General features: G+C 49.4%; 1 protein-coding gene and 1 pseudogene across 2 annotated transcripts; one reads left to right on the top strand and one right to left on the bottom strand.

Annotated features, from left to right (window-relative positions):
* Window positions 1-340: 340 nt before the first annotated feature.
* On the top strand, window positions 341-14,532 carry BOLA3 (bolA family member 3). 2 transcript variants are annotated; one of them, XM_037527656.1, is made up of 4 exons: window positions 341-422; window positions 2,611-2,734; window positions 4,607-4,695; window positions 14,291-14,532. In XM_037527656.1, the coding sequence occupies exons 1-4, from the start codon at window positions 369-371 to the stop codon at window positions 14,354-14,356; spliced, it is 333 nt and encodes a 110-aa protein (XP_037383553.1). In that variant the 5' UTR covers window positions 341-368; the 3' UTR covers window positions 14,357-14,532. The 2 variants fall into 2 exon arrangements, with proteins under 2 accessions (XP_037383553.1, XP_037383554.1); XM_037527657.2 differs by lacking the exon at window positions 4,607-4,695 and having other exon boundaries at window positions 359-422.
* A 6,477-nt stretch (window positions 14,533-21,009) lies between these two features.
* LOC119258580 (40S ribosomal protein S4, X isoform-like) lies at window positions 21,010-22,802 on the bottom strand (annotated as a pseudogene).
* Window positions 22,803-23,487: the final 685 nt, after the last annotated feature.

Genomic DNA, 23,487 nt, shown 5'->3' with positions numbered 1-23,487 from the left:
CTGAAAGCGACTCTCCTGCTTAAAATCCTTCTGCGGCTCCCCTTTACTGGAGGGAGAAATGCAAACCCCACAGTTTAGAAGCTGGCTTGCGGGCGGCGGGGAGTGGAGGCGGGGTTCCACCTAGGGCACGGGAAGGTGGGTGAAGGGCGGAGAACCCCAGAGTCGTTTCGAGGCGGCGCGTGAAGGTCCATTTAGCAGATCCAGGTGGCGGGTGCGCGTGGCGAGGGCAGGGGCGGGGCCGGGCGGGGCGACCCGCGGCCTCCGGGCGGCAGGGGGCGGCCGCGCCCAAGGTGGCGGCTCGGGTTTCCCAGGCTCCGCGCCTGTCGGGCGGCGCAGCGACCTCGGGCGGCGCGCCGCGTTTGCCGGGCATGGCGGCGTGGAGCCCGGCCGCGGCGGCGCGCCTTTTCCGCGGGAGCCGCGGGGTGAGCGCGGGCGTGGGCCGGGCTGCTCTTCCCCGGGCGGGAGCCGCTGGGACTCCAGGACCGAATCCCGGGGGCGCAGCGCGGGGCCCAGGGACCTCCCTTCCTTTTTTTCATTCATTCATTCATTCATTCAGTCAGTCAGTCAGTCAGTCAGTCAGACGTTCCGTGGGCCCCGGCTACCGACTTTCAGGGCGGGTCGCGCTCTGAGGGCGCCCCGGCGCAGGGTGAAGGTTGGGGGCTCGGGAAGTGACGCATGAGCAGCCATCACACTGCGGGTCTGGGACAGGCAATGCTGACTGGCCGCGCCGAAGACTTGGAGTCATCGCCCAGAGTCAGGACGCGGGTGTCGGGGACTGTCGCGGGGTCTGGGCTCTCCTGGCCGCTGTGACCTTGACCGTCCCTAAATTCCACACCTCTGGAGCAGAACTCCAGCAGAGGGCACCCGCGGCACGCTCTCCCAGTTTCCTCTTCTTTCACATTTTATCCTTTGCCTCACTTCATCCACTTCTTTCACCTTCCTGCCATATTCTTCTTTCTCCCCTGTTGGTTTTGAGTCACCCCCACTGGTGAATTTCATCGCGGAGAGTAGGAATCTGGAGATTTTATCGGTAGATTGCTTCATTAAAGCCCCCTGCCCACAGATCTGCTAAGATGAAAGAAATGTAGGGAATCTGCAAACTAACCATCCCCACCCTTTAATGTTGCCACGATGCCTCCCACTTGGTCACCCTCTGCCTTTGCTGCTCTGTTCTCAGAAGAGGCTCCATCTCTCACTCCAGTAATCTTACCCAGGTCCACAGCATCAAGTTTCTGCACCTCTACACAACACTCATTCTAACTCCAAATCTTTCTCTTTTCCTGCATTTTAACTACCTACCAGAATCAAGACTTCTTTGGCAGGTGCACAGTAGGCATGTCGTGATTGGTGTAGTTCTTCCTCTAATCACTCTCCCATTCCCAAAGTCCTGAGGGCTGACCTGGCCTCAGCTCTGGAAGGTGACAAGTAGCAGGACAGACTCAGCTTGGCCTTTAAGACCAGCTGGTGAAAGAGCTACTGCACAGGTTATTTTAGAACGGGTGCCCTTAGAGTCTATAACCCAGGACCCTGCCTGGGCCCTCAGGAAAGACCTGAGGATTGGCAGGACTAAGGAGTAAAAGGGTGGAAACTTTGGCACCAGCACTGAATAGCAGCCCTGATATTCTCCCACCCACCATTCTCCAGTTGGGGACCAATACCTGGTGCTACTTCCTTTGTAATGCCTCTTATCTAGGCATCTTTCCTTACTAGCATCAGAGGGCATTATTTCATGCAGGTGGCACCATTTCATGCAGGTGGCACCAAGAGGCCTAGCTAACAAAGTCCAAAAACCTTAACCTGACACCCAAGGACTGTTGGGCTCTTATTTTCAGTCTTCTTTTTCAGAATGTGCTCAATCCAGCCAAGGGGCTAATGACCTAGTTTTCTGCTCTTTACCACTAAGGTGTGAGACACATTCCCATCAGCACCAGCTCCTTAAGATAGCCGTTTGGGGTTGGGGGGAATATTGCCAATGGCAAATGATGTAAAAATGTTCCTCCTTCAGGTTATTTAACAGAATTCTGCTTCCTCTCCCCAGAGCATATGGCAACAGGTAGCTGGCTTACTGAGCAGTAGGTTACACGGTCATATACCAGTGGAGATAGTGTGTAATGTTTATCAAGTGTAAAGGGTGGGTAGAATTTGGCCCCATAAGTGACTGGTCAGTGGCATGCTGGCCTACCAGGGCACATCTGAGGCAGGCTGCCTGGCTCTCCCGACTCTGCATCTTACTACCAGATGCAAGCTTGGGCATATTATGTAGTGTCCTAGTGTCTTCACCTATAAAACTCGTAATGATAGTGCCTCTCCCTCAGCAGTATCATGGATGTTAAACATCTACTAAATTAGGTGTGAGCCTTGTGTCTCTACAGTCAAAATAAATTATTTATAACTGTCCCCCCAGCCTTCCCCCCCCCCCAAAAAAAAAGCTTATTCTGCATCCTGGAGAGATAAAATGGACATCTGACACCATACTGCCCCTCTGACTAGTCACTCATGGTAAGTGCCTGGAGTCAGGCCTTCAGGGCAAGAGCAGGTAGGGCAGTAGCCCAGTTCGGCCTGGGGACAGTGTCATCAGGCTCTGTATGACTCCTCTTTGTTCTGTGGCAGCTTCCTTTTCTCCACTGTGTTCAGCGGATGTTTGCCTCACAGACTGAGGGGGAGCTCAGAGTGACCCAAGTTCTTAAAGAAAAGTTTCCTCAAGCTACTGCTATCAAAGTAACTGATATTTCAGGTAAGGTTTTCTCTCATCTTTCCCACAGACTTTGGTAGACCTTCTACCCCTGGGTGGGGGCAGAGGGCAGGGGACTTGGTGTAAGGAACTGCCATCAGTGGTTTCTCAATGTGTGGCCTTGGAGCAGATGGACTCAGCCTCTCCTACCGGATAGGGTGGAGGTGGGGGGATATAGAAACAAGGAAGGGAAACTGGGAACAAGAGCCAGCTGGGAGGACTCATGTTCACCAGCTGGGACTGCTTGGATGAGGTTGCTTTTAGTCATCCCGAGACTCAGGTTGACAGTCTTTAATTTGACTATGAGCTGGGCCTTACTCTAATTTTCCCACATTCTCCTGATGCCCTAGAGCTTCAGAGATGGAGCAGACCCCATGAGGACTTTATTCTTTTGAATAAAGAAACTGCCTCACTTTCAGTGACGCCAGAGAGGCCAGCCTTCTTCTATGGAGGAGGCAGCAGAATGGCTGTGAGGAGACGAGCCCAGAGAGGCCACAGAACCTACGCAGGTTCTCATGGAGAGGGAGGCAGCAGAATTGAAGCCAGAACCAGGACCTAGGACAGGCCGACAGGCCCTATCTTGCTCCCATGGCCACTGGCACCTTGAAAATTCAGATGAGCTGTGTGTTAGAAACAGACTGGGAAATCAGCTAGTGCACCACGGGATGGGGGAGATAGGGCCTCTATCCAAACCCACGTAGGGACAGTTTAGTCCAGGTGGCAATTGAGATAAGCGTTGACCTGCTTTTCCCTCCACCCAGATGCAGTGTGCCACTCAGTATTGCCATGAGGCTTCTCTGAGAACATAATATTTACAAGGGTTAGGAGAATGGTTAGAAAGTAATTTTTCCCTGAACTGTAGCATTAATCCATCTAAAGAGCCATGGGATGGTGGGTTGGTGAGCACCTGCAGGGTCTCAGGCAGTGCTGAGACCTTGCTGTCACTAGTCCTGTACCTGCCCAGGCCCAGGTAGGACAGAACTGGAGCTTGACCTCCAGCATGAGTCTTCCCTTCCCTGGATGGAATACAGAAAGGGAATTGGGGCCTTGAACCTTGATTTAATCCAGGTTTGGACTCCTAAAGCACATGGGAGAAGCAAAACGAAACCTATGGGGACCTTGCATTTCACATACAACAGCCCAGAGGCTATATTCTTTCTTGCCCACGTTGTTCCATGCTTGCGTACCATGCTTCCATCAGCCATCAGCACCAGCTCTCTAGTCAAGCAGTAACAAGCATGGGCAGGCCTGGAAGGGCCTGCCACTAGCTCTGACAGGGGAGCTTCTCCAGAAAGCAGACCTCCCTGAGCAACACAGGACAGAACACTCAAGCAGCAAGTGTGGAGAGAGCTCCAAGCAGCCCATGGCTTTGCACCTGTACTTTTATTGTAATGCTGTGTCCCTGTCTCTCTCACACTTCCTTGTCCCCTTCTTTTCTTTTAGATAGTGTTACACACAATTTTCAAGTCAAATTTTAGTACGTTGTTGCACTTTATACAATGCTGGTTGCTGGTCCTTTGTAAGGTGAACACAAAAAAATCAGTCCCCTCACTCCCATCCCATGCATTTGTTGGTCAAGTAAAAGGAAATACTAGGAAAACCTACATTTCCTGTGTTTTCCACGTTTCACGCCTTATCTTCCCCACAAGTCATAATCCTGGGTAGTGCAGCCATCTTGTAAAAGGAAGAACACACTGGATTAAGGCAGGCTGCCAGGAGGCGCATGTGGTCAGATTGTAACTGACAGTCAGAGCAACCATCCTTTTGCTCCCAGCACCCAGACCTTTATAGGGTTGTGCAGTGCTTAAGGGACATATGGGGGCTGTGGCTGCCATAACGGAATACACGAACACTTTCAAATCGTGTGTATTTCAGGAGGCTGTGGGGCGATGTATGAAATCCAAATCGAGTCAGAAGAATTTAAGGAGAAGAGAACTGTCCAGCAGCACCAGATGGTAAACCAGGTCAGTAGAGGCACAACACTTCTATGTCACTGGCCAGCTTCTGAAAAGCCTGCCGAGCAGGGCTTGTATTTTACTGGCAGTCTTGGGAAAGAGTGAAGCAAAACCACAGCCACATGAACAAGACTCAGAACCTGAGAAAAATAGAGCTCTCTGGAATCAGATTGTAGGAAATAGGAACTCTCATTCAAAATGGAAAACAAGCCATCCATCCCATTGTTATTTTGATGTCCTGGTATAATGCTAGCAATGTTTTTTTTTTGTTTTTGTTTTTGCTTTTTAAGATTGATTTATTTATTTATACAAGCACTGGGTACTCCCTAGAAGAAGTGTGGGAGGGTGAGAGAATTCACCAGAGCCAGAGCGGAGAACAGAACAGGCAGACTGATGAAATACACTGCTGAGGGGAGCAGCGGGCAGCAGGAGAGGTCTGCACGCCATGTGGGACCCTCGCCAGTGGCCGGGGATCGAACCGGCGCTGCAGAGGCTGCGGGCAGCTTCGCAGCCCAGCGCTCAACCGCACCAGGGGAGGCCCTCAGTGTTTATTTTTATCACTACACACAATAGTATTTATTAATGTAGGAGTACTACAAGATGTTTTTGTAGATTTTGAAGATTTTTTTTGGTCTTTCTTTAGGACTGTCTTATAGAGAGTACATTGAGGTTGACGATTGCTCCTGCTGCCCTGGTCCAGCGACAGAACATTAGGGGTCCGGAATGTCGGATTTAGCCAGATAAAGGCTTATTCATTATCCGTGCTTGTTTTACTTGGAATTTATACTTGCCTTGACCCTTGCTTGAGTCTGTGTCTATAAGCTGTCCCCTTCAGCTTGGTGTTAGACTAGGGGTATTGCCCTAGTCTAACTAGGTCTTGCCCTAGTTTAACTTTTGTGAACTAGCTTCACTTTTGTAAAGCACAGCTCTGATCTTTAGAGTCTCTCTGTGGCATCAAGTTCAGGTGTTCTGCTATCTGAGGGCTTCTCCACTCATACCTTCCACCCATCCCCTGTGTATTGGTCTCCATGCATCTGGACCCTTATCCAAGTGGGACCTCCACCCATGTGAGACCACCTCCCGGCACTGCCCCCATCCATCCTGCATTCAGCTCAAATGCTGCTCCCCGACCTGCCTGGCAGGGAAGGAATGCTTTCCACCCTCTGACTCCAGCATTTTCTGCCTCGTGTACTGGATACTGACGTGCCATCCATCTGCCCCGTGGTCCTGTCGGCCCTTTGTGGACTGGCTCCCTTTCGGATTTATCTTTGGTTCTTCATGGAGCCTAGCTCTTCATTTGGATGTGGTCTCACCTGGCAGTCTGTGATGGAACAGGAACCACCTGACTCCCCCAGAAACACTTCTGGGCTCACCTGATCTCAGGAATTAGCGCCAAGATGGAAGACAAGCCAGGAAAGCCCTAACTAATCCAGATCATTCCCAGCTGGGGGTTCTTTGGATATTGTCCCCAAAACTGAGTGCTTCCCAGTATAAGCCAACCCCCAGGGGTGCTGTTAGTTTGAGTGCATCCCCTGGCCTGAAGCCGTGGTTACGAGTGGTTGTAGATGCAGATTCTAGAGTTGAATTGCCCACATTTCAAATCTTGGCCCTGCTGCTTTCTAGTTGTGCAACGTTGAGCTACTTATCAAATCTTCCTGTGCTTCGATTTTCTCATCTATAAGATGAGGAGAGTGGTAATACTTGCCTCCCAGGATTTGTGATAAAGTGCACGTAGAGCACTGAGGACAGTGTCCTGGACGTAGTAAGCCTTATTCAGTGTCATCCGCCATCACTCTCATCTGCAACACTGGGCAGAGACTGCCATATCCAGGGGGAGGCAGCAGATCCGTAGGTTTGGGGGTATGTCACCTGATTTATCTTGGGCTCACAGTTTCCTCTGAGCTTCACCTGAACATGGACTTCCCGAGCACTGTCCCAGCAGGAGAAATCCCTCACTTGCCTGCTGTTTCCCCAGGACAGCCACTCTGTGCAGGCTGGCCCTGAGTCTGCTTTACTCACTGCTTTGTCCTACACCTCGCATAGGACCTGGCACAGATAGGAGTTTGATCAGCATTGGTTGGTTTGCAGACAATAAAGAGTGCTGGCGTGGGTTTGGGCTCACAGAGCAGTGTTCAATGATTGAAAGGCTTTCCATTTCAGACAGTTCATCTCCTTGCACTGGAGTCAGCAGTCCCTCCTTATGCTGTTTCAGCTTGTGCTGTTGCAGCTACCTGCAGTCAACTTGTGGCCCACAAATATTGTGACTAAGATATTTTGAGAGAAAGAAAGCACATTCGCATCACTTTTATCAGAGTATGTTGTTACAGTTGTTTTATTTCATTATTAGTTATGATTGCTCTCTCTTGCTGTGCCTAATTTATAAGTTAAACTTTACCATAGGTCTGTGTGTATAGGAAAAAGTTTATCTAAGGCTTTGCTTTGTGCTCTCTATGGTCTCAGGTGTCCCTGGGGGGGGGGGGGTCTTGAGACATATCCCCAGTGGATAAGGGGTGACTGCTCTATTTTTAACCTGGTTACCACTTTGCCCCCTGAACGTAGCTTGTCACAGAGTAGGGGATGCAGTGCCACAGCCAGCCTAAGTGGGCATTGCCAGTGAAAGAAGGGCATTCCCAGAGCTTGAACTTCGACTTGAGCAGAGGCCCTTGCTGGCAACAGCAAGCTGTCAGGCTCTGACTGCATCTGATGTGCTTTGTGGGCATTTTCAGATGATCGCATCTGCTGACGGTGACTTTAGAGTCATGTGGGAGGAGCAGTGTGAAATGGCATTTAAAAGCAAGTCTGTTGGCCTGCAGGGGTCTGAGGCAGACCGAAAGTTGGTTGCCTATCTTTCAGCAGTGCTGGCAGCCAAGGCTGGCAGTACCCACGTAGGAGGAGGCAGAGGTGACCTAACTCTGCTCCCGGGTTCTGGTCTCAGTTCCCTGGTTACTGAGTATATGGTTTCTTGAGGAACCAGGTGAGAGAGTGGGGGGGTGTGCCTGTCCAGATGCACTGCATGCCAGTCTGTGGGTGGGGGGCCTGGTGAGCCTAGGCCTGGGTGAATGAAGCCTTCCTCACTGGTCTTGCCTAGTTACCATAGGATTGAGCCTCAGTCTCAAAGGCTCCTGTATAGGTCCCATCTGGTGCTGAATCCACCTCCTCGGCCCCAACTCCTCATCAGACAGTTCCTGCCTCATTCCTCAGGGATGGGGCACCCCTATTGTCACAGGTCATACCAGTTCCATCCTCAGGAGTAAACTCCTGGATCCTCTGGGACGTTGCTGGTTGTGGCTTCTTGTAGGGGAAATGGAATTACTCAGGCTCTTTTGCGCCTTCCCACCGCTAGCCACTATGGCTGCCACCTGTGACCTTGCTTTCCGCCCAGGCTTCACCACCTACACGTGATAATGTGTTTTTGCAAAAAGTACTTAGAAGTGTGAGCACGGGGCATATGCGTCTATGATTACGGACACCCGGGCAGTGATCATGGAGAGCACAGGAGAAAGAAGCGAGGGCTCAAAGGGGAGATTCATGGGGGCGAGGGGGCTCAGTTGCTGCCTCATGCCTGCTGGCCTGTCCAGTCCCCTGATTCAGCATTAAAAGCATGTTAGAGATACTGAAGGCGCCAAAATTCTCTTTTCGCCTGCCCGAATCAACAATGAGCCATCCCATCTGGGATGGTTGCACAATATTCCTCCTCTCCGGCTCCCACGGGGCAGCAGCCTTCTCCTCAGAAATAGTCCAGCCATTTGCTTTGGGCCAGGCCAGGATGAGGCGTTTTCCTCCTCTCCCAGGAGCCCCCATGCATCCTGCTCCTGTCCTAAAGGAGGGACATAGGGAGGAGAGAGAGCATCCAGTTCTCTATGTGTTAGACAGAACTGCTTCCATTTTGGCGTTCTGCTTCACAGAGGGATCTGAGCCTCACTTTTCTTGTTGGCAGAGATCACACAAGATAGTCACCACCTGTGCTGAGCTTCGTGACAGCATGTGGTAGGCGCTTGGTAAATGGTGGTTTCCCTTTTCCCGTCTTTGGCCTCTTTCCTGCCTGTCGTCTCTCACCCTCCTCTGAGGGTGCCTTTGCCCACATCTCTCCTGCACAGAGCCCTGCAGTGGGCACCCTGGTTGCCCATGGAATCTAGCCCACCTGCCTAGTCTGGGATACCTACCCTCTGTGTGGCCTGCCTCAGTCTCCCCTGAATGTACCTGACTCGGTCAGGGTTTTCACGGTGGCTTGTGGTAGGATCTTTCCTCATCTTGTCCTCCTGGACCAGATGCCCTGTGTAGGGTCAGGTGCGGGTTTTCTGATCCAGCAGACCAGGTAAAGGAGGAGTCAGAGTCCTGGACCCCTCAGTGGCTTTTTGCAGGCTTTAATTGGGGGTTTACCAGGTACACAGCAGGCAGGGGTACTAGGGGGCCGGGAGGCTGGCAGGCCTCCCAGCCCCCAGCAAGTCTTCACTCTATCTGGGCTTTCCGCGTTCTCTGCTTCTCTCTCGGCTGCTGTTGCTGCTGGCATCCCCGTGACGCCGCCCTTAAAAATCCAGTCTCTCAGCCCAGGTGTACCCACTTCAGGTGCCCGCCATCAGGCATGCATTCAGGATCACTGGGTTCCCTCATCTATCCTAATGGCGGGAGGGCAGAAAAGCCTGATACCTTTTCCTTACCCTACACCCTGGCTCTGGCACCTGGCCCGGCAGCCCGTCACTTTCTGTGCTCAATCTACTTCTGATGTACTTGTGTGCATTACTTTCCTTTTCTTTTTTCATCATTTTCCCATGTTTTTTTCATTTGTGTTCCCCATGTCCATCTGAATGATATGGGCATGGCAGGTGCTGAAAAATGCTCATCCAAGCTACATCTTATAAACTGGGATTTTAGCCAAGTCACTTCCCTATCTGGGCCTCAGTTTCTGCAACTGTAAAGTGACCCAGGGGATCTCTAAGGCCTGTATATCTGTGAGAGACTGTGTTGGAGACCTACAGAGAACCGGGAGGAGGCATGGGAAGGTTAAGTGCCCAGGGTGTGAGGGGTCAAGGTCCAGAAGGGTACTCTGTCCGAGTGTAGGGGGCCGGACATGGGCACAGTGCAGGTTTTCTGATCCCATGCAGACCGGGTAAAGGAGGAGTCAGAGTCCTCAGTGGTTTTGCAGGTCTTTTATTGGGGTTCACCAGGCATATGGCAGGCAGGGGTGCTGGCTGGGGGGCTGGGAGGCTGGCAGGCCTCCCAGCCCCCAGCAAGTCTTCACTCTATCTGGGCTCTCCGGCGTTCTCTGCTTCTCTCTTGGCTTCTGCTACTTCTTTCTCGGCTTCTCTTTCAGCTTCTGCTGCGGCGGCTGCTGGTGCTGGTGCTGCTGGCGTCCCCCCGTGACGCCGCCCTTAAAAGCACAGTCTTAGCTCAGCTGAATCCCATCTACCTATGCCCACACCCTATTCCAGGTGCCCACCATCAGGCATGCATTCAGGACAAGGATCCATCATCTATCCTGATGGCGGAAGGGCAGAAAAGCCTGATATTTTCTTTACCCTACAGTCCACCCCCTCAGGGTTTTCTGCCATACAGTCTATACATATATACACAATTTTCTAAGCAAACAAACAATGCAGCCATGGCCCACAAAAGCAAATACATCAAATAACAAAATACAACATAACAAAATACAACAGAACACAAATAAGTCCAGGCAGGGCACCAACCAAGTGCAAAAGACAATTATTGGTACCAGCAGATGAGCCACCAAATCTGCTGCCGAAGGCACTGCTCATACGAGGGAGGGGAAATCACACACGGCATCTACTATATCACACCAGGAGCCGTCAGGCTTCCTGGCCTTCTCTGGCTGTAGTCTCAGCTACAAGGCACACACAGCATCCACCCCCAGGATGCACTAGCTCTGGGATTGGCAATTTTATTCTGTTGGGGGTAATCGCCAACCCTCAGGGTTTCTGTCTGCAGTCGCTCCAACACTCGGCCTTCATGGCCACCCATGCGACTCACAGACCCCTGCTCTCAAGCCAACCCACTGCACAAGCACATGGGTTGGGGATCCAAACTTTGCATTTGGCTTGGGCTCCACCCCAAGCCACATTCCCCACCCGTCCCCCAAGGACGGGCTCCTCAGCAACTCACCCTCACTCAAGAATGAGCAGGGCATCACCCATAGGTGATTTTACGAGACTCACAGGGCTTCAGCATACCCAGGCTGCTTAACAGCCGCTTTAGGGCTTCTCAACTTAGCATCAGTACCAGCTTTTGCCACCTTAGTTGGCTTTTCTCCTCCACCTGGCCACTGGGCATACACAGGCTGCTTTTGGCCATCTAGGCCCACTGGCCACCCCCAGATTCTCAAAAAAAAAATAACCTGCCAAGGTCCTCCGCCTTCTGGCGGGATTGTCAGTCCAAGTTTATCAGTTCATCAGTCTATCAGTCCAAGTCCATCAGTTCAAGTCCATTGGCCTCTCCCTGCTTCAGCAACGGCCTGCTGCCTCAGGGGTCATTGGCTGGTCCTTTCCGGTGTCGTTGGCTGGTCCTTTCTGGTGTCGTTGGCTGGTCCTTTCGGGCGTCTCCTTCACGCCAGGTCTCATCCTGTAGCTCGTGGACGTATCCATCTTCTATACCGCCATGGTGCCTCCAGCGTCGTCACAGGCAGTCTTTTACTCCTTAGTCCCTCCAGGTCTTCGGAGGGCTCCAATACCTGTCTGCATGGATCTTGCCGACTTACGCCAATTGTAGGGGGCCGGACATGGGCACAGTGCAGGTTTTCTGATCCCATGCAGACCGGGTAAAGGAGGAGTCAGAGTCCTCAGTGGTTTTGCAGGTCTTTTATTGGGGTTCACCAGGCATATGGCAGGCAGGGGTGCTGGCTGGGGGGCTGGGAGGCTGGCAGGCCTCCCAGCCCCCAGCAAGTCTTCACTCTATCTGGGCTCTCCGGCGTTCTCTGCTTCTCTCTTGGCTTCTGCTACTTCTTTTTCGGCTTCTCTTTCAGCTTCTGCTGCGGCGGCTGCTGGTGCTGGTGCTGCTGGCGTCCCCCCGTGACGCCGCCCTTAAAAGCACAGTCTTAGCTCAGCTGAATCCCATCTACCTATGCCCACACCCTATTCCAGGTGCCCACCATCAGGCATGCATTCAGGACAAGGATCCATCATCTATCCTGATGGCGGAAGGGCAGAAAAGCCTGATATTTTCTTTACCCTACACCGAGGCATTGCATGGGAAGGTGTAGCCACAGAGGCTTTAGGGCAGGGAGGTTGGTTGTGGCCCAAACAGACATGGGACAGCGTATGGGAGCTCTCTGCCAACAGAAAGCAGGGAGCCCTTGGTTCAAGGAATTGTCATTCCAAGTGATGACATGAAGCTTTTTCAGGGGCCATTTTTACTCATCTGTTGTGTCAGGCAACACCACACTGATAATAGCAGATGCACACTCATCTACAGATTTGAAGAACTTATCTGTGAATTTGAGGATGGGCTTATTGACCCCAAACAACAGCAGCTGAACTGCTGTTGTAGTATAATCAGGCTAAACAGGAAGTTGAGTGAAACCAGGCGTGGCCAGGACTTCAGGACACTGGGTTCAGGTCTTCACTGTTATTCACTGTTTACTGACATTGGACAAGGGATGAGAAGGTTTCTTTTTTCTCAAAGAAGGGGAGAGGATTAGATTGTCCTTAAAAATTCAGGTCCTCCCCAGTGGCACAGCGGTTGAGCGCTGGGTTGCAAAGCTGTCCGCAGCCTCTGCAGCACTGGCGCCGGTTTGTTCCCCAGCCGGGTGAGGGTCCCACATGGCGCGCAGACCTCTCCTGTCGCCCGCTGCTCCCCTCAGCAGTGTACTTCGGTCCTTCTGCCTGTTCTGTTCCCCGTTCTGGCTCTGGTGAATTCTCTCACCCTCCCGCACTTCTAACTGTATCCAGTGTTTGTATAAATAAATAAATAAATCTTTAAAAAAAAAAATTCTCCTAACTTTGTTAACCTGCAACGTGTTAGGACTCATAATTTGAGACCAAGTTAAATTACATAAGCAAACAGAAAATTAATTGTCCTATGTGATGAAATTATCTGGTTTCTGGCATATTTAGATTCAGGGTCCTAAAACAATTCATTCTGCTTACTCTCTTGCATATTTTCTCTTACTTTCTCTAGAGTTTTTGATTTCTTTCTGTATGTTGGCTTCATTTTCTCCTCCTGGAAATGGCTTTCTTTTTTGAGTGGGGAATGTGGCCCCCAGTACCCTAACTGACATTATTGCGGTATAATAACCCACAAATAAGGTTCCACACTGAAAAATCTCAGGGGAGGTTCTCATTGGCCTCTTTTGGGTCATGTGCCTCCCTGGGCCAGTCAGGCTGGGCCACTGGACAGAGCTACCACAGTACCAGCCTACTGGTAGGTAGTCCCACAGCAGTACACAAGTGAAAAAGAACTGATCCTCACGAGACAAGAGATTGCTGGACAAACCGAGGAAAAAATGTCCCCAGTGATCAGTTTTGGGCCTCATATAAAAGGACTTTGTCTCCTTCTCTGTACTGATTATAAACTTGAGTGGTCCAAGCCTCCCCTGGGTCCTGTGTCTTCTCTCCTGGCACTACAGGTGCTAATGCTGATTTTGACTGTGGTGGCTTATTTACACTTAGGGCCTGACATCATTTGTAGCCTTATGCTAATCTCAATGGCAACTTTATTTCCTGATTACCCAAAATTACAGTTGAGGAATTTGTGCTAATTAGTGTGGTTTCAAAAAACAGCTATTCATTACTTAAAATAGCAAAAACAAGAAACAGATTAAAAGTTCCTCAGTAAGGGACAGACTGAAAAGTTATGAATGATCCCTGTGATGGAATACTGTGCTGATGCACATAAGAATGAGGTTGCTCTCTCTGACAGGGAAAGATCTCTGGTCGTTAGGGGGAAAAGCAAAGTGTAGGACAGTGTGTTTGAAATGCTACCATTTGTGTTTCTAAAAGGTAGTGAGTGGAATACATAATCATATTTGTTTGAATTTTCAATTAGTGTGCATTTTCAAATCCTTGCAGAGATATACAGAAACTAACAATTCTCTTTTTGGGGTAGGAGGTAGAACTTGGGGGGTGGAGGACTAGGGCTGGGAGGGAGACTTCACCACATTCCGTTTTCTTGTTTTTTTTTTTTTTTTTCAAGATTTATTTATGCATACAAGAACTGGGGTACAGGCCAGAGGTGTGGGGGGTGAGAGGATCCACCAGAGACAGAGTGGGAAACAGAACAGGCAGATTGACTGAAGTACACTGCTGAGGGGAGCAGTGGATGCGACAGGAGAGGTCTGCTACGCGCCATGTGGGTTGCTCCCTGGCTGGCCGGGGATCGAACTCATGCTGCAGAGGCTGCGGACAGCTTCATAGGTTGCGTCTGAACCCCTTGTGCCACCAGGGAGGCCCACATTTCGTTTTCTATCTTTGGATTTTTTTATCCTTGTTACATACTGATTCAAAAAATAAAAATTGTTTTCAAAAATGGAAAAACTGCTTAAACAATGCATGTGTGAAGTCTCATAGAGAACTCTATAAAAATACTCTCATAGAGGCTTAGAATAGTCAGTATCAAATACAAAATAAACAATAATGCTCTTTTACTTACTTAGGCATTAAAAGAAGAAATCAAAGGGATGCACGGACTACGGATATTTACCTCTGTTCCCAAACACTGACCGCACCCTGGCTGCGAAGAGGCTGCTGCTTAAAAACTTGGATGAACTTGACTGACACCATTCTTTCCTAGAAATTTGCCAAAAATGTATCTATTTTGTTCATAGATATTTCCATATTATAATTATAGAAGAATGTTATCTATTTAGATGTTAATTAAAGACAACAGACAACTGAAGTTTTTTAGATCATTGGTAATGCTTCTCGAAGTTACTTTATTTCAGAAGCCGTGTCCTTTTGTCCAAAGTGGTCACATTTCTGGACAGTTCTGTCCTACTACAGAGGCAGAGTGGAGTGTCAGCTACATTTGACTGGTCAAGAAACTTTTTTTTAAAGATTTGTTTATTTTTTTAAAGATTTCTTTATGCGTACAAGAACTGGGGTGTAGGCCACAGGTACAGGGGTGAGAGGATTCACCAGAGACAAAGTGGGAAGAAGAACAGGCAGATTCACTGAAATCCACTTCTGAGGGGAGCAGCAGGTGAGACAGGAGAGGTCTGCTGTGCCATGTGTGTTGTCTCCCTGGCCAGGGATCTAACTCATGCTGTGGTGGCTGGCGATAGCTTAATAGCACTGAGAGTTTAACCCCTGCACCACCAGGGAGGCCCCCTCAAGGGACTTTCTTGTTTATCCTCAATGAAACTACACAGGTCCCTTAATCTCACCAAAAAGAAAAAAATATTTTGTTTTGCTGTTCCATTAATTCACTACTCTTTCTTTCTTCCCCTCCAAACTTCTTACAAAAATGGTCTTGGACCTTCCATTACTTAATCCCCAATATGACCTCTGACATCTGCGCTGCCTGCTCAGAGTCTTCTTCCTGTTTGAAAATCCCTCACCCTTTGCAGTTGGGTGGAAGGTGGAGCCCTACCCCCACAACAGAAGCTGAAAAGTTTGCCTTCTTGGCTCTCAGCTCAGGCAGATGGTGTAGTCAACCGATCAGATGGGTCTGCCCTGGACTTTGAATTGGGAGCAAGTGACACCAAGAAGCAGGAACAGTGCCCTTCCATTCTGGTGGCCATAACTGCCGTATCTGGAGTTCTGGGTGGCGGCAGTGTTGGTGTCACAAGCTGCTGTCTGGAGTCGCAGTGGTGGTCATGGTATCTGAGTCTGCAGAAGGATAGGGCTCTGGCCACGGAGTCTTCCCGTCCCTCTCCATTTTCAGTGGCTAGTTTGCCAGTGTTTCCAGAAATTCTATTATTGTCCCCATATCCTTTCCTGCCCATATCAGTGTGTGCTCACCAAATGAGGACCCTAAATTGGTTCACCTGCCCCTTGCAGCGTGGCTCCTGCCTTTGCACCCCCACTGTCTCGATGCACAGCTTTCTGAGAGTTCATGTCCATTGCTGCTCTCAGTTCTCGACACTCCAGTCACCATGACTATGAAGGTTGACCATTCACTCCTTCCCTAACTCTTCCTTTGTCTTTCCTGGAGTTGCCTCTAGGAAATCAAAGGTCACTATCGGTTCCAAGGGCCCTCCTGCTTCCCTGATATATAAGCATGTGTGGGTACAACAACCTTGGGCCTCAGGATTTTGGAGCAGTAGTTTTAATTATTCATATACTCTGCCCCCATTTTTTGGTTTAAAAATACTCTCCAGTCTGGGGAAGGAATTGGTGTCCTGCCAGGGCAGAACTGCTCTTTACATGGACTATAACTGAGGAGATGGTATAAAACAGAACTCTTGAGAGTCTAAGTCATCTCTAAAAGATCCAGACACCCCAAAGGACAGCATTTAGGTGGCGTAGTGAAGAATCACCTAAGACAAGTCCCAGAAGGTTGGAGAGAACGGAGAAGTCGTAGAGCAGTGTAGGGGTCAGGAATGACACAGTGCAGGTTTTCTGATCCAGCAGGCCAGGTAAAGGAGGAGTCAGAGTCCTCAGTGGTTTTTTGCAGGTCTTTTATTGGGATTACCAGGTACACGGCAGGCAGGAGTGCAGGAGGGCCGGGCGGCTGGCAGGTCTCCCAGCCCCCAGCAAGTCTTCACCCTATCTGGGCTCTCCAGCATTCTCGGCTTCTGCTCGTTCTCTGCTTCTCGGCTTCTGCTGGCGTCTCCGTGACGCCGCCCTTTAAAAGCCCAGTCTCAGCCCAGGTGAATCCCATCTACCTATGCCCACACCCTACTCCAGGTGCCCGCCATCAGGCATGCATTCAGGACCACAAGGATCCATCATTATCCTGATGGCGGGAGGGCAGAAAAGCCTGACATTTTTCCTTACCCTACAAGCAGGTACATGTTAGCTGTGTGGAGCCTAAGTGTCCTCTTGAGGGTGGGCTGGACATAATGATCGGCTTCTAAAGAACAGAATAAAGTGAAAGTGACTATGCACAGCTAAAATTTACCCCAGGACTTACTTAGTGACTTCAGACAACAAACATTTACTATCCTGAGTCAGGGGCATTTGGACAGTCATACTGCAGCCTTGCCCTGCTTTCTGCTTTGGAGGGGAAGGAGGAGCAGTTGCTAAAAGGAGGGAGTGGGTTCTGTTTTCCAAGGAAAAGACTGGGACAAAATAACAGGTGTTCTTAAAGCAAGAAAAGGGTGATATGGCCCAGCTGACCTAGGAGTCTGGGGATAGCAGAGAAACCCCTTTCCTTCCTCCTGCTTCACCCCACCCTGCGCCAGGGGCTCTGCAGGCCCTGTGAAATTGTGTCAGCCCTACCACTGCTCTGGTCTGTGCCTTAATCTGGCAACCAGAACTTTTAAAAGTAGCCCCATCCCATACTTGTTCTTCCCCATAAATTAAAGGCAAGTTGGGAGAGAAACCACAGGGTTTTCCTTTTAGTTGATTAAAAAAGGAGACAATTGTGTAATTTCAGTGACTAGGGTGTAACACTGCATCTGATACAGTCAACGCCTAGCTTTTTTTAAAAAAAGATTTTTTTATGCATACAAGAACTGGGGTACAAGCCAGAGGTGTGGGGGGTGAGAGGATTCACCAGAGACAGAGTGGGGGAGCAGAACAGGCAGATCTACTGAAGTACACTGCTGAGAGGAGCAGAGGGTGAGACAGGAGAGGTAGGCTGCACCATGCTGGGGATTGAACTCTTGCTGCAGAAGCTGCTGATAGCTTCATCTTGCTGTGCTTAACCCCTTGCACCACCAGGGAGGCCCCACTTTTTGAATTAAGGTTTTGAATTAAGGTTTTGAATTAAGGATGCATTTTCTATACTTCTACTTCCACAGCCCTCCCCCAGGCCAGGTCAGATATTTGTTCATGGGTTCCTGGAGTGCCCCCTCCAGCCTGACTAGACCACCCACTGGCATTGGTGGGAAGGCTGGCCTGCAGCCTGGGAGGGGACGTAGGGCCAGAAGGCCTCCCCTGACAGGGCACGGTAGGAGGCAAAGGATCCATTCCTTTTCTTAGGAATCCCAGGAGAAAGCAGGAATAAAGGACCCGAGGACACTATAAGGCTGGTGGAACGCTCAGGGCAAACAAATCTCTGTCTTCGAATGGGGAAATAAGGAGAGAATCCATCTGGTAAGCGACCCAAGTGGAAAAAAGTGGCCTGGGAGGTGTCATGAGGGGCCCTGGCCGCTCTCAGCTCTCAGGGAAGAGAAGCCACGCGCTGAAATGTGGAGCGTGACCTGCAGTCTCGCTCTGTTAGACCCACCTGTGCTGTTTACAGACGCGCACACCTGGGCCCTCCCGGGTATAAGAGGCGCCCGTGGGGCGCGGGAGCAGCGCGCAGGGGCCGGGGAAGCCCAGTGACCAGTGGACTGGGGGGGACGCTGTCGCCCCGCCGCCGGCGCTGCTTTGCCGGCGCCCGGCTCCTGACCTGCCCCGGCACCCCACTCCACCGAGTAAAGGGGGCGAGCGCCAGCGCCCCCTGAACAGGTGCGGGCCGACCTGACGCCCAAGGGCCCCCAGGAGCAGCGGCCCGACGGGACGGCTACGCGAGCAGAGCGGCGACCCCGGCAGCGGCCCGGTGAGCGTGACTGTCCTGTTCCCGGTCTGGGAACTTCCCTGGCCCCGGGTCTCCTGCTGCGCGGCCGCAGCCTCACTGCTTCGGGGGCGGTGGGTGGGCGGGAGACCTGGGGCTTGGGCCAGCCTGGGGGTGCGCCGCGTGGGTGACGGCCCGGGGAGAGGCCAGGCCGCGGCGCCAGGGCCTGTGGACCAGCCTGAGCCCGGCAGGCTGCGGTGGCAAAGGAGACCCCGTGGCCCCCTCTGGTTTCGGGAGAGCAGGGACGCAAAAGGCTTGAGGTGCCCGGCTGTGCCCTCACTTGGTCCGCCGCGCCGTGGCGGTAGACCGCGCACTGTGCTTGGCGCCGAGGTGCCCCCCGCGGTCATTTGCCCAGGTGCCCGGGCCGCCTCGCCCGCTCCTGCCCATGCGGCCTGGGGAGCCGCCCGGATGGCACAGGCCTGGCACCGGGTGGGGTGTCTGTCCTGGAACTCGGGGAGCCGCCGCGGTCCCCTTCTCGGCCCTGTTCCCGCGCCCTGCAGCCTCGGGCCCCTCCAGCAGACGGCAGCGACGGAGTTGGGGGGTACGGGGGGGCTGGTTTCGCGCTGGAGGACAGAGCTGGGGAGCTCTGCCGTGGTTTTCGTGTGAATTGGAAAGAACGTTTAAGCGGTTTCATTTTTCCCAGTGAAAATGAGAAGGTTTTAAATGTCCGAGTCGTCTTTTGAGAAGCAAGATAATGCAGCACATGTCAGAGCATCTCCTTACCACAGAGCGGAGGGGTAATGTTACCCCAACTAGCCCACGTGTTACGGGCCGCAGTGTTTCGAATGGGGCGTCCCCGAGGGCGGACTTGGCCGCGGGGCAGACGTGTGATGTCGGTCCAGGCACCACCACGGAGGTTTTCACGCAGGAACCACGGGGCCCGGTCCCCTGGCGGGTCTCTCCATCTTGGCTTTGCCACAGAAGATGCTTGGAACGCTGGCTGGTGTCCGTTTTCTTCACCATTTTCCCGAGGAAGGCACCATAACTGGTACCGTATTTTCTGACGATTGTGACCTTTTTGGAGCCTTGGCACGTATTGTGGCAAACTAGGTCGGAACCCAGAAAGCACACTTGAATTGTGTGTGTGAGAAAATGTTTCCTAGAGAGGCAGACAACAGGGCACAACTGAAAGATGCCAGATAGACTGTTCTTTTTTAGAACAAGAATAAAAAGAACCAACACTTGCACAACCACAACTTAATCAGAACCCCTTTCCTAAGTGGTCTCTCCTACATGGCATCTCCAGCAGGCAAACTCCCCTATGGTTATAAAAAAACAAAAAGGTCATTAGGGAGCTAAGTAACCAGCTAAATAAACAGAGGAGTGAAAAGTTAAAACAATGAAAGTAATCACTTTAGTTTTTTTGCCCCCACAAACTGTTTTTAGAGCAGTTTATACAGCTGTTTGTATAACTGCTTTAAGAACAGTTTTAACTTTACAGAAAAATTGAAACCATAGTATGGAGAACTCCCCTGTACCCAGTTTCCCCCATTCTTACATCAGAGTGCTACACTTGTTACAATTCACGAACCAATGCTGATTCAGTATTACAAAGCCCATAATTTATTCCGATTTCCTCAATTTCCCCCTGTTGTCTTTCCCAGGGATCCCCTCCACAACACCAAGTAGCATACATGTATTTGTTTATTTCTATGGTGAAAGAATTTATATTTAGAGTTAGCCAGTTGAACTCAGTTTAGATAACCCTATTTTGTTGGCAACACCCAAAGCATCCTATTCAGGAGCCAGTGGAACACATGCCACCTTCGCTCCATCAGGTCTGATCAGGGGGTTGACCTCCGCCATGTCAGTGTCATAGAGCTCCTTTACAGCCTGTTGTTCACTTGTGTTCATCCACAATGAACAGAAACTGGTGTTGTTTTCTGTCTTCTTCTTCTTTCTGTTTTCTGTGGTCAGGGGGAACTTGATAATGGCGTCTCACCTAGTACTCAAGGACCATCCATGTTGACACAAATGGTAGTTATCCTTTTTCACAACAGAATAATATTTCATCGTGTATACATACAACATGTTTTTTATACATTTATCTGTTGATGGGCATTTGTGTTGTTTCTGTATCTTGGCTATGGGTGAATCATGCTGTGATAAACATGGATGTGCATATAATTTTTTGAGTTCCCGTCTTCATATCCTTTGGGCATATATCCAGAAATGAGATTGCTGAGTCATAAGGTAAATCTTTTAATTTTTTGAGGAAACTCCATATTGTTTTCCATAGGGTTGGATCAATATACTTTCTCATAAACAGCATATGTAGCTTCCCTTCTCACCACATCCTCACTGGCATCTATTGTGTCCTCTTGATAAAAACCATACTAACAGGTGTGAAGTGATGTCTCGTTATGATTTTGATTTTTACTTCCCACATGATTAGTGGTGGGCCTGTTGATCCTTTTAATATCCTATTTAGTTCTACCTATTTCTCAATTGGATTTTTTTTGTTATTGTGTTCTTTATATTTTGTATATTAATCCTTTATCCAGTATATGGTGTGCAAAAATTTTCTCCCATTCTATAGACTGTCATCTCATTTTTTGGATTCTTTTTTTTCTTAATCATGCTATATTATTGGGATGTCAGAAAAAGTCATGATGTATGTCTTACAGGAAAAAATGACATTTCTGACAACCTAATATCTTTATTATATATGAAGATCCTTCCATCCAACTATGTCACCTAGAAAGCATTTCACCCATTGCTTTGTTTGACTGCCAGTATCTTGTCTCTCTTCTGCATGAAGAGTTTCTTGTCTCTCTTCTCTTTCCATGGGAAAGAGAAATCCATGATGTGTTGCCTTTGCCAATAGCAAAAATGTTTCAGAGTCAGGTGGCAAAGCCGTCACCATTGGCATTTTTCACATGGATTACATGAAAAGAACCAGGGTGTATCTCTCTGTTGGTGATCACACCAATTCTTCCCAAGTTATAAGCATCTCAGGGTGTTATGCACACAGTTACCAGTGTCAAATCTGTTGAAATCTGTAATCTTGCCAGTTTCCAGTTTCCCAGTCAGTCTTAACGGTATCATTCACCTTAATGAGGGGGTCAGGATAGCAGATGATGCCAACATCCTGGGTCACCAGATGAGGGATTCTTTTGGTGCCCCTAATGATCTTTCTGACTTTGCACAACTTTTGTTTGGCCTCCTCAGGTGTAATGAGATGAACAGTAAAGTGACCTTGCTATCATTGATCAGATGGGAATGATCTCATCTCGTCAATGCTGTTTCCATCCATAAACCAGTTGTGTAGGTTGGATCAGAGCAGACCTTAATGAGCCTCTGCATGCAGATCTTCATGTTATCTCCTGTTAGAGCATACTGAAGTCCTAGGAAAAAATGAGAGGAAGGTCTTCTCTCTTTTTGTGGGGACTGGTGGATGGATACAGAGCAGTCACCCCAGTCAGTTTGCTTCATCCAATGCTTTAGAGCTGCAACTCTTGGGCCACAAGTCAGCCTAAGGCCACCTGTGGTTCTGACCTGAGAAACTGCTCCTCTTGGTCACAGGATGCATGGCTAAGGCATGAAACCAAGGCCTTCCTGCCAGGAGCAACGACTTCCACCTCCTCACCTCTACCCCAGGTCCTCACCCTACAGCCTGCCTGATCAGATGCCGCAGGCCTCACTCCCTTTACTTCAACCCAGTCACCCTCTTTAGGAGACCCACAGCCTCTGGTGGCCCTGTCTGTGAAAGGGCGGGGACTGCTGCTTCGCCTGTGGGCTGTTTCTTTTGCTGTGGGCAAGCTTTTGAGTTTGATGTTGATTTTTGTTGATTTTTTGCTTTTATTTTTGCTTTTGGCATTGTTAAAAAAATATTTGTCAAGACCAATATAATGAGATTTCCCCCTCTGTTTTATTCCAGGTGTTCTATGATATCAAGTCTTATGTTTAAGTCTTTGCTTATCTGGGGGAAAAAAATGAATCAGGGTTTTTTTGTTTTTTTCTCTGTTCACAACCTTCCTCAGCTTCCTCCTCATGGTCTTCTTCCCCTTTACCTTTTTCCTGGCAACTTCAGTGGGTCCGTTTGCTTCAGACTTTCCTTTCTTGTACATCCTTCTCTTCAGGTTTACTTCCTTACTCTTGTAAGGCTGCTTTTCACTGTCACTTAAGTTATTCCACATTTCACCCAGTTTATTTGCCATGGCTCCCACAGAGATGCCAAGTTTCATGGATTTGATCCTGGAACAGAATTCTGAACAGAACAGGAAAAATCCAGATGGTGGCGTCTGGGGGCATTACGGCCTCAGTTAGTTGGGACATAATCCTCCGTTTCCTGATCATAGAGTCCTTTATCTGCCTTCCCATTCCATCACATTTAGACGTCTCATTCCCGGATAATTGCCTTCCACCTCTTAGATACTTCTTGGAAAATTCTGCAAAATCTACAGGGAACTTAGGTTTTTCCTGTGTTCTCTGAATATTTGCACAAAGACGATATAAGCAGGCATCTTACCCTTTGGTTTCTTGGGATCATCTTTAGCCATCCCAACTATTGTTCAGTAGTCTCCTTTGATCCATGTTGAGTAAATTTTTGTGAGTGATGTGAACCAGCTGTATTGCATTTGTTTTTTCTAGCTTCCCAGCACCATTTGTTAAGAGACTATCCTTTCCCTATTGGGTCTCCCTGGTTCCTTAGTCTAATATTAGTTGACTGTACATGCTGGGATTTAGTTCTGGGTGCTTTGTTCTGTTCAGTCATGTATGTGTCCATTTTGTGACAATACTACACTATTTTTATCACTATGGATTTTCAGTCAAGTTTGAAATAGGAAGTGTGATACCCCTGGCTTTCTTTTTTCTCAAGATTGCTTTGGCTATTAAGGGTCTTTTGTGATTCCACAAATTTTAGAGTTGCTTTTTCTACTTCTGTGAAGAACAACTTTGGTATTTCGAGATTCTATTGATGGCTTTGTGTTATATGGTCATTTTAACAATATCAATTCTTCTGATCCATGATCATCAGATCCATTTGTATTTTCTCCAGTTTCTTTCAGCAAAGTCTTGTAGTTTTCATTGTACAGATTTAACTTCTCTGCTAACTTTATTTTCCCAATATTTTATCATTATTTTACAGGAATGCCCTTGATTTCTATAAGTTTCCTTTGTAACCTGCTACTTTACTGAAATCTTTGATGAATTTCAAGTTTTTTTGATTAACCCTGGAGTTTT

Source organism: Talpa occidentalis, unplaced genomic scaffold (assembly GCF_014898055.3).
Source record: "Talpa occidentalis isolate TD23 unplaced genomic scaffold, MPIMG_talOcc4v2.1 talOcc4.5, whole genome shotgun sequence".
Lineage (NCBI taxonomy): Eukaryota > Metazoa > Chordata > Mammalia > Eulipotyphla > Talpidae > Talpa > Talpa occidentalis.
Note: the sequence above shows the minus strand (reverse complement) of the source record. Positions and strands in the feature narration are given on the sequence as shown.